The 11,859-nt window shown below is 32.8% G+C and overlaps 1 protein-coding gene across 1 annotated transcript; it reads left to right on the forward strand.

Annotated features, from left to right (window-relative positions):
- Positions 1-387: 387 nt before the first annotated feature.
- On the forward strand, positions 388-11,694 carry LOC128993215 (facilitated trehalose transporter Tret1-like). Its single transcript, XM_054416985.1, has 7 exons — positions 388-512; positions 4,803-4,960; positions 6,496-6,845; positions 7,707-7,985; positions 8,586-8,894; positions 9,308-9,416; positions 10,124-11,694. Exons 2-7 carry the CDS (start codon positions 4,807-4,809, stop codon positions 10,408-10,410), a joined length of 1,488 nt encoding a protein of 495 aa, XP_054272960.1. The 5' UTR covers positions 388-512; positions 4,803-4,806; the 3' UTR covers positions 10,411-11,694.
- The last annotated feature ends 165 nt before the right edge of the window (positions 11,695-11,859 follow it).

Here is an 11,859-nt window from a genome sequence, read left to right on the forward strand (position 1 = left end):
TCTTTTAAATAAATATTTTTGAGTTATTGTTATGCATCTACAGAGTTTATTTGTTATTTAGAATTAGGGTTTCTGATTTTTTTTTTCATACATTTAAAAAATGGCAGGAAAAGACAATAATGGTAGATATAGTTTGAAAACAAACAACATCATTATTAACATTTTATAAATAATAGTAAAGAATATCTTTCCTAAACAACACAAACTTTGTAGACACAACAATTACAAAAGAATAACAGCATTTAGATGTTTGTTTAGACAAACAACAAAACTGCTATGCCTGTTGTTTTGTACAGGTAGAGTATATTTACGCACACAGCAGTCATCTTCTGTGTATCATTGACATGTGCGTGCGAGGCAAAGCTAAGCCATTCAATCAATGTATACCCAGTTGTCCCTGCGTACTTCTACACTTCGGTTGTGTTATAGCAGAGTGATAAGATTGTGATGAAAGCTCAGTTTAGAGTGATCTGCTATAAGTGATCAGTGAACAAACTAATCAGCTGTTTAAGGTAAGTTATTAAAATAAATTAATAATCAACAGGTGATTGTTTTTAATAATTAGATTCTCATAATTTTTCTATGTTATTGTTGTGTTTTTTTTTTTTTTTTAGTATTTGAATGTTTAAAGTAAAATTTAGTTGAATTAAATGGTATAATGTTTAAGCTTAGAAAATAAGTATAATTAAAAAATGAGAGTTTAAGAAAATTATTGGATGCATTAAACTACTAATTTACAACAATATTTCAAATACTAGGTATACAATAGTAAATCTATACCATGAATATGGATTCAAATTAGAAATTAATTTACCTTTAGATAGATTTATTTATTATAGAGGGTGATTAATTTTTAAATAGATTAATAAAAATTGATTAACCTTTAGACAGCATAAAATGAATCTGGATTAGAAAAATATTTGTTGCTTTGTATTGGCAGGATCAATGTTTTTGACATTTATTTTCCTGTTGATAGATTTTATTTTGAATTGACACAGAACATTACAATAAAATAAATACAGTATTGTTTTAACTGACCATTCGCTTAACTAAATACTCCCTTACGGATTTAAACTTGTCTTCCTTAAGGTTCAACTGGAGACATGTTAAAGGTATTTCTACCTTTTGTTGTTTAGTCAATTAGATTCAAGATTCAAAATAACTTTATTAATTTTTCATACATGTGTACATAGAATAGCGACAATTAAAATTTTTTCTAACTTACTACATTATACAAAACCATTATATGTTAATAACTTCACTGCAATATACATGAAATAGACATAGAAATAAGTTTATATCATTACATTAATTTAAAAAAAAAACTCATCTAGAGAGTACAATGGTTTGGACAGCATTAAGCTTTTAAGTTTTTTCTTAAAAACATTAAAATCTTCTGTGGATTAGACTACAGTATGTTTTGATGTTTACTTTTTACTATTTAATTAATTTGTCATTTCATTACCTAAATAAAATAATCTATTTGCAGACTTTGGCTTCTCTTAGGATGATTTGCCAAAGTACGCTCTGTAAATTTTAGCGCAATATATAACAAAAACATTTAATCAACACGCTCAAGCAGTTTTGAATAATTTTTAGGGACCCTAAAACTTAAAAGTGTAAAGGTCCCAGATTAGGTCTAACCATAAAGACTAGATTATGTTAATGAGCAGTTCCTTATGTGGAAATCTCTTAAAAACAATTTAATGATTCAAGTAAAAAAATTGTTTACTTTGATAAAAAAACTTGATACATTATACACTATTGCAATACAGTGTCTTATTGAATCAAGTCCAAGTTCTCCAGCTATAAAATTTCTATTTCCAGATCCGAGACTTGAAAATCTCATTGTTGAAACGGTTCCTAGCTTTGTAGAGATCTGTTTACGTTTCATCCTCAGCGTAACTGGTAAACATCTGATAGCTTAGGCTTTAACATATTTACGAAATTGTTTAACAATAATCTTTAACCCTTTGATGAAGTGATTAATATTAAAATTAACTCTGTAAAATGGTTGTAAGATTTTCAATATCTTAATGTTTTGTATGTAAAAGCATTGCTAAAATTATTTTTAAGGTCCTGATACAAATAGTAGCTTCATAAAACATGTCTAAAAGAAATTATTGTATTCACAGGTTTTATATATTTGTCTTGAACAAATTATAGTAATTTACTTCCCATAGTGTTGTACATATTCAGTTCAAAGAGGAAATAAAAATAAATTATCAAAAATATAAAATTTGAGTGAAAATACATTTTACTAAACAATGCCATACAGTGTGGTCTACATTTCGTTACCTATTACTTATCGTAAACTTTTGAATTTAATTTTTTATGAATTTCTAAAACATTTCACTATAACTGATTTCTTACCTATAGTGTGTGTGGTATTTCTGTAAACTCTACTATAATATAGCTAAAATTTCTTCCACAATTATTTTTAAAATCCGTTCATATTAATAAATATCTGTTTAGTTTACATTATCAGAGGGTTTTAAATACTAAAAATACTGATTGTTCTATACTCTCAACGTAAAACTTAATGTTTTCTACAGACTATATGAATTTACAGTTAATGAATTTACTAATAAGGAAAAAATATAGTGGTAATTTCAATTAATAATAAAGAGTAGTTTTGCTGTAGCGGGGGTATTTACATATAAAAATTTGTTTGTTGTTGCTGTTTCAAGTATCAGGTGATTAAAACACCATGCAGTGGTCAGCAATTCCTCGCCATGTGTTGTGATTGTCATCTGTTTTGTTAAAATGTGTGGTGTAAACATCTTTGCTGATTTCATTTTCATTTCCGGATTGTCAACGGTTTTGTTAAAATGTGTGGTGTAAACATCTATGCTGGTTTCACTTTCATTTCCGTTCACACCGGGCATTGGACTTAGTAAACTATTACTGTCAGTCATATTTTCCCTGATTCTTGCATTAATATAATTTTTCCAAAGACATGTGGAGTTTCAAGTTTGTAGCGTGTTTGAATCATCTATATTAATTTTAAACATCTGTGTTGGACACCCATTCAAACAGCTGGTACTCGTACATTAAATAGAGCATGTAATTTGGTTAATATATTTATTTATAATGTTTATTTTTAGTAAATACTCTGTAATTGACCTCAGCTGATCCAATTAGATGACAATTGTACAGTTGTATAATCCATGATTTGACTTTATTATTTCTGTCTTTTCAACAACTTTTCTTGATGGAAGTATAAAGAATAAGGCAATAAGAAAGCCGTGACGTAGAGAGATTATGATTACATATTGAAGGTCATGTTATCAAACTACAATTAGTAAATAATGTTTAATTTTAGTCTCATACAAATATCCCTGCCCTAAACAAATATTATACCAAATTGTTATACAATCATTGCAAGCATTGACTATAAATACAGTACAACTAGCGAGAAGTAAACATTCCATTTATACATGAGCTTGTACTTTTTTTGTATCAAGGTGTGAAATTATTGGTAGGGTGGCAAAGACATTTTCAAAATAGAACATTTTATGGGGAATAACACATTATAAGGAAAATGCAGTTTCATGGTACAGAAATTAATCTTCCATGATGTTTTTAAACCTTACTCTAAATATTAATCATGTTTGAGCTGATAAAAACATATTCAACCAACATCGTTTTTTATTTTTCTTTCAAAGCTGTATTAGTTTGCATTCAGAACCTTCATACTCAAATGATTATATTTAAAAATCATATCACTTACAACAATTTCTAACTCTAATCAAAATACATCGTAAACAGACCAACTTAGAAAAAGTCCTTTTCCTTTTTGAGACATCGCTTTTAGAACGGAGCATGTTTTAAACTAAGATTTAAAACAATCCAAAGTAGTTTTTTGTTGATAACTGTACCCAGCTGTCCCTGATCATTGGGCTTTAAATAAATGATATTGACTAATGAAACAGCTGATCTTAGTCAGTAACAAAGCTACACAGATCATCTCACACCATTCTACACTCATCCTTCACTCAATTTGCGTTAAAATTCGCACCATATGTGGCATCCCCATATCAAGTAATTGATAAATTAATGATAATGATCATGTACATTATTTAATTGACCAACAAACCCTATGTGCATGGAATCAAAATACGTAAAGTAAATCACTATAGCTCATGGGGATTTGTAGAGTTGGTTTAAAATGTCAAGAGGATTGATAGAGTGGGGTAGATTAAGTTTGATAAGCCTTATCTCAGTGATTTCAGCACTTGAATGTGGATTATATTAAAACTGCTACCATGTCAGATTTCAGGTGTGTAGCCTACAAAAAAACGATTAAATCTGGAAATCAATAAATTATTTTGCAAAGAAGATCTGCTCATCAAAATTGATTATGATTATTCCTATCTAATTTGTTGTATTTTAACAATAATAATTTATCCATCTAAAAATAACAGGTGACAAAGATTTTTTTACTGGAAAGGGTGTGTGTGTACCTGACCGAGTGTTTAGAGTGTATGGTGTTCTGAAGGCACCAGTTTGAATTACACCAATCACAAACGTCTTTGTGTTGTATGACCTCATACATCAGAGGAAACTTTAAGCAGTCCTCACCCTTTTGAAAATTTAATGACTTACAACAATGTTTTTTCTCACACCCACTCACTCCTTCCAATCAGAACTTATCTTTTAAAAACTCCTAATCTCTAAGGGGTTTGTTTACTAGGTTGTTTACGGTTGATTTACGTTAAGCTGAACTGCATAGGTAAATAACTTTAAGAGCCGAGATATCCAATGTAAACCTCAGTTATCGAACTATCAATCACTGTCAGAAATATGGAGCTGAGCAAAGTGAACGGCGCCGAGGGCAAAGACGGCGCAGGGTCACTGGCGCAACCTCTGGTGCAACAAGAGAACCTGTCTCCGTACAGATCAACTACGATGGTCGAGGGACGATCACGATTCAACCTGTACATCGCCTGTGTGGCTGGTATGTATCACCAAGTTTGATTTTGGGTAACAAATGTAAATTAAAGGAATAATATCGGATAAAAAATTGTGTTTACATTAGATTTAAGAAAACATGTAAAAAAATATTTGTTGATAATAGTGTTGTCTACATGTTTTCGCATTTCGTTGTGAACTATAACGAAAAATGCTACTGAAAAAAATCTCTGGAAACATATGTTTTTTTAGTGGAAATAACATGATATCCTATAATATAAGGCTACAGCAAGACGAAAGTGGCAACACCGCAGCACCACCCTACTGAAACAGCTGTTGCACTAATTCATTATAGAGCGTCTACCGAATTTTTATGTTTACCTGTTTGTTATTACTGTTATTACCATGGCAACACTGACTTACACATTCCCTTACATACAGAGGTTTGAGATGGCTGGTGCGGAAAAAGTTGGATCAAATTAAAAATACTGTACAGTACAGTTTTAATACATACAAGTATCTAGAAAAGTCAGAGGTAACATGTTTTAAATCAAATAAAGTATTGCCACTTAGCAAAGTTTATGGCGGAAATTAATTAAGTCTTTTCTACTCTCTTAGAAATTTGTATTGTATTAATTATGATAGTTATTAGTTAACAAACCATCCTACAAAGGAATCTGCAATTTATAAATATCTCGTTAAATTAAAAGTACAAAGTCATAAAAAAGACCAAGTTTAGGATGAAGAGGTAAACAATTGAAGTGCCTTTTAAGATTATCATTGATTATAATGACCTACGACAAAAATGATGACCTGTTGCTAAATGTTCACATTTTATCTGACCCCAGATGACACCAGTCAACTATTTTGCAATCTTATCACACAAAGATAATTTTTTTCAGGTTTTATGGGATTAAGTTAAAAATAAACTTATAAAACTGATATATAATTTAACTATCCAAAAGATTTTTTAGGTAAATTCCCTACTTACAGGGCATTAAGTAACTTACAGTTACTACCTAATGATAATTAATTCGCAGGGCATAAAATAACATGTTAACTGGGAGACACAAGTGTCGCCCAGTGGCTATGGATGGCACTGGCATTTCTTTTTAATGATTCACATTTTAAATGTAGGCTATTTTGATTTTAAAGTATTTAAAAAATAACATTGTGTAAATATTTCTAGAAATCGTAATTGAGTAAGATTATATGGACGATTTACAAGCAAACATAATCAAAAAATTCATTACAAGATATGTAGAAATGTGTGATTTTCACTTTAATTTAAGTGAAAATTTTCCGGGGGTCCCCGAAAAATTTCCGGAGGTTGATGGGGCAACCCGGTAATCCCAGCGCCACTGTCGCCCATCCCTTAAAATATGCTCTGATTCATGGTAAAACCTAGCTGCAGGACCATTACTACTTTTACTCTTGGGGTCTCTAGAAACAAAGACACAGGCAAATGCAAGCTTAAGGAGTCTGCCAATTGCTTTAAAAATGTAAATACAAACATCAATAATAAATTCACAAAAAAGAATTTTTAAACATTTCTTAACTACAATACCAATCTTTTTACAGCCAACATCGCATCATTTGCCATCGGAAACTGCTTCACCTGGACTTCCCCAACCCTTCCGAAGCTGCAAGTTCCCAATGACATTGTATGGATCAATGACGAAGAGGCTTCATGGATCGGATCTCTGATCGCCTTCGGAGCCATCTTCGGTCCGTTTGCAGCTGGGTTCCTTGTGAACCGTGTGGGTCGCAAGTGGTCCATCACAGCATCCGTCGTCTGCATCATCATCAGCTGGTTGATTCTGTTGTTTGCTCGCTCTGTGCCGCTCATCTACGCAGCTCGAGTGTTGGCTGGTGTAGGAGGGGGGATAATTTACACAGCTGTTCCTATGTATGTGGCGGAGATCGCTGAGGTAAGATTCTATTCTTAGCATTTTTACAGAGGTTTTGTTTTGTGTGTTTTATTGAAAAGTATATGCAAGTGCAGTGCTCAATTTGTGGCGGAACGACGTTCCAGCACCTCTCTTTCAGAAGTATAAAAATATTGGCATAAATAGTTACATAAATAGGGTCTAATCACATTAAATGGGTTACAGTTCCGGCACTTGTGTACAAATCAAGCACTGTGTAAATGCATACAGCTAACACAGGTTAAAAGCCCGTCTAGAATATATACTTTATCACATGGTTGAAATAAATGTAGCGAGCACTTTATACATACAGATTTAATTTGTTATCTTTTATCTTTTCATAGCCCTTGAGTTTTGTGTCGAGTGAAATCACTTAAATTTACTTGCATTTAAAGAGGAAATTATACTTTCAGAAATCAGGCAAATTCTTTCCTAAACAATCTATGGTTCTATATTAATTTTTTAGGGATTATCGAACTGAATTAATAAAAATTTATATCGTAGATATCAGTTTCAAAAGAAAAAGTCCTTTAGATGTTCCATGGCGGACATATAACAGCTTGAGATAACATTCATGATTTAAACCATTGACTTTTGAAAAATGAAGATGAAATCTCATAGGGTATTCTGTTCTACGTTTTCTTTTGGTGAGTTGATAGCACAATGGACTACGAATCCATGGCAGAGATGTTCATTTATTGGTGTCTGACAATTTTATCGTAAGTTTATTTTAAATTTTATTCTAAAAATTGTAACAGGTTTTTGACATGAGAATAGGATATCAACTGTTTAACACTTGATACTTGGAAACCATAATTTTTTTAACTTTACTAAAGTCTTTTCAACAAATTTTACTGATTGCAGGACGAAGTTCGAGGAGCGCTTGGTTCCATGCTTGCTTTCTTCCTCTGCTCAGGGTTTCTCCTGCCATACACTATCGGTCCCTACGTCTCGTACAATTTGCTGATCCTCGCGTCGCTTGTTTCACCGATTGTTTGTCTTGTTGTGTTCACGGCTCTGATGCCAGAAACTCCGTACTTCCTACTACAAGAAGGTCGGGATGCTGAAGCCTTAAAGAGTCTGTCGTGGTTGCGTAAAGGCGCAACGGTTGAGGACGTCAAGAAGGAACTGAATCTAATGAAGGTTAGTTGTTGGTTTTATTTTGACAGTTGATCAATAATATTTGTTTGGGTTTAAAATGATTTTTGAATTAGCAAATCTTTAAAATCTCGAAGAAATTAATATTCATTAAAATAAATTTCAAACAAGACTCATTGAGTTTTAACTCTTCAGTCCTTTTGTAGTTAAGTAAACTATAGTCCCCGCCACCCTAACTTAAGGCAGCCCAAGGCTGCACGCCGTCACAGAAAACGTACTACTACAACCCAGAATGCCAACCGCATGGTAAAAAGCATTAAGCGGTTTGAGAGAGCTTTGCCTGTCAATCCGTAGGCAGCGCCACCAGCGTTGCTATGCTATTGCATGGCAACGCTGGTGGCGCTGCCTACGGATTGACAGGCAAAGCTCTCTCAAACCGCTTAATGCTTTTTCCCATGCGGTTGGCATTCTGGGTATAGTAGTACGTTTTCTGTGACGCCGTATATCTAGTGCGGCCTTGGGCTGCCTCAAGTTAGGGTAGCGAGGACTATACCTGCTATTGTGATTAGTTGACAAAGTTTCATTTCATATCTGACACTGAATTGTTTTATAAATTTCGATTATAAAAACTATTAATTTTTTAAGGTTTCAGTGACAGCTACCCTCGAAGAGTCAGGCACGATCGTGGATCTGTTTTCCACCCTGGGCAACCGCAAGGGGTTGTTGTTGTCCTGCGGGTTGGTAGCGGGGCAACAACTAAGCGGCATCAACGTTGTCCTCTTCTATGCAGAAGGAATCTTCCAAATGACCGGGTCCAACCTTTCCCCCTCCATCTGTTCTATTATTGTCGCTGTCATCCTTATTCTCTCCGCCGGCATCGCAGCACCTCTGGTCAAACGATTCGGCATGAAGTCTCTCCTTATTATCTCGGCTATTGGAATGGGAGTGTTCCAGGTAAAATTTGTCTTAACCAATTTTCTGTAATACCTATTCTCATTAACATGCAATTGTTTTGGAATTAACATGGTAACTTCAAAGCCCAATGGAAAAAAGCCCTCAGAGAATAAAAAAGAAATCTGCTCAACCATTGAGTCCTGAATTTTAAGACTGAATTTGATTTGGTAAACAGGTTTTTGTTCTTATTTAATTTATGTAAAAGAATGTTGAAACAAAAAAAAGAATCTCTTAACTGGTTTCCATCCCCTACTTTTAGCTATGTTTATGAGTAATTGTAATCAAATATTTAGGTTTCTTGCCCATAAAATAGATCAAGATCGAATTCACTGTTCAAGCTCCATTGAAAATTAACATACAGTAAACATTTTTTCTAAAAATAAAAACATTAACTTTTTTTAAATTTATTTCAGGGACTTCTTGCGCTTTATTTCTACCTCCAACATGAACAAAAGGACCTCTCATCAATCTCCTGGCTTCCTATTGCTAGCCTGATTGGTTATATGACAATGTATGCAGTAGGTAAGTATGCCAAGTTTGGTACTTTTAAGAAAATTGAATATTTTTACTCTTGTCAAAATTTAGGTAGGTCCTATCTACCCTACCCTACCGTAAAATTAATACCATGCAAACGTTTTAAAACTCTTACAGAGACACTAAATTAAGGAAACTAGAATAATAGGCTTAGAAATCAGCAACGAAAAGGCTAAATAAATAGTTGGACGACATTTAGAAGATTTTGATGTGGAACACTCTTTACAAGCTAGAGATTACCAATTCGAAAGGACTAAAGAGTTTAAATACTTAGGAGTGACCATAGACCAAGAAAATAAAATAGAGACGCCAGAGGTAATACTTTTACATGGTTGATGGGTAGCTGAGCGTTTATGTCCTTGTCCAGCAATAAAAGGTTGCGGTTCGATCCTGAGAAAAGTCAGTAAATTAATGATGGTTCGAAACTGGACCCAGTCGTTTCTCAAAATTGGGCTTTAAATAAATGATCATGGCTAATGAAACAGCTGATCTTATTTGGTGACAAAGCTACAAAGATCATTTCACTCCATTCTACACTCATCCTTCACTCATATTTGGTTTAAAATATGCAACTAGGTGGCGTCCCCATCTCAATTGACAATTGATAATTGATAAGATAATTAAAATCTTGGGTACTGTATTGAGTAAATAAGCATCAACAATTGTTAACTAAAGATTTTTCTTGGTTCTTTCAGGATTCGGACCACTCCCATGGGCTGTGATGGCTGAAATGTTTCCTCCGAATGTCAAAGCCATCGGGTCAGCCGTGACGGCTTCCTTTTGCTGGGTGATTGGTTTCTTGATGACGAAATTCTTCGTAGTCATCTGCGCATCCCTAGGAGAGTACGTCAGTTTTTCTATGTTTACCGTCTTTTGTATTCTCATGGTTTTCTTCACCCTGTTCCTCTTGCCGGACACAAGGGGAATGTCCTTCGAGGAGATACAAGACGTTCTCAACAACAGGAGGAGAGGGAAAGCGTAAACAGAAAAGTTATGCGATATATGTTAGATTGACTCACTATTTCCTGTGGGTGTCACGGAGTTAAGACGTTCAAATTTGTAAGGCGTTCAAAAGGTAGCAGGGTTAGTGTTCTAATTTGATATATTTGTGACCAAATTAAAAGGGCAACGGACTTTGGAGTCACAGGAAAAAAAGTGAGATTTTTTCCCCTTAAGTACATTATTTGTACATTTATTTGACCAGAACATTTTGCTCTGATTGATTTTTTCCACAAAAAGTCATGTAATAACTAAAGGCTGTAAACATCCGCCATTTAAAATGTAAATTTACTAGTTTAAGGATTATTTTACAGTAAAATGATTCTGTTTAAAATTAGGCTATTCTATCGTGTAATAAGATCGACAACCTTAAACCTTTTTTTATTTTTTTAAATAGCTTTTATTACTGGGGTTATGGATTAGGGCCTAATTCATATTTCCTAAATTTAAATCAAGTTACTAACTAATGAAAACTATTGAAGATTGTGAGCCTCAATGCAATAAACATTAATAATTTAAACCTTTTTTTACATTTTGTTTTATATTTTTGTCTTCTATTTAAGATCTCTTAATTTATGAGCAAATAATATGCAAAAATTTGTTATGTATAGGAACAATCAAATATCAGGGTAAAGCATATAGAAATTAATTACATCTTGTAAACCTTGTCTTAAGCTATGCTACAAACAAAAGGTGTGTTTCCTAGTCATTGTTTAGGCTATTTAATCATTAATACTGTATTGTCAAAATTAATAGTTAAGTTCAATTCCATTATGATATTACAATGTCATCTATTTCTAACAAAGACTAGATTATTCAATCTTTTAGTCGTGAATTCTATATTGTGCCAAACAATTGTTTCGTTAAGTGTATATCGTGCCAAAAACTTTTATTTATAATTTAACAACTGTTATTTCCAACAACTGTCTCCGTGTTCGGAGAGGGTATTAACAAGAAATTAATATTTTCAGACAGTTATCTCTGGGAAAAAATATCATTGTTATAATATAATTTGACCTTTTTAAGTATCTATAAGCCCCTGGACTATAATTATCCACACAAACTTTCTGAACTATAATCCTCTTACAAAATCATTAATCAGCTAGGCTATTTCGCTTTTCCTAAAAATGTAAATAATATGTCTGTGATTTTTTATTAAAACTTCTAGATATAAGGATGTTGTAGCTTTGTGAAACTGAAAACATTCTGAAGTAGTAAATGTTGTAGTTAACAAAACATATTGTTCAATAAATGTATATTTTTGTAATTTGTTGTTATATTCATAACTTTATGATACAATCTTGTGAGCATCATTTTTCATGTTGTAACCTTATAAACATGTTTTACATATCCGCCAATGTTATTTTATATGTAAATAAATCTGGCAATTTTTAGGGAATATTTTAGTAGAAATCCAGCCAGGTAAATGGAA

Source organism: Macrosteles quadrilineatus, unplaced genomic scaffold (assembly GCF_028750875.1).
Source record: "Macrosteles quadrilineatus isolate MER2022 unplaced genomic scaffold, UCM_ALF_1.0 Scaffold_1__1_contigs__length_201487025, whole genome shotgun sequence".
Taxonomy (NCBI): domain Eukaryota; kingdom Metazoa; phylum Arthropoda; class Insecta; order Hemiptera; family Cicadellidae; genus Macrosteles; species Macrosteles quadrilineatus.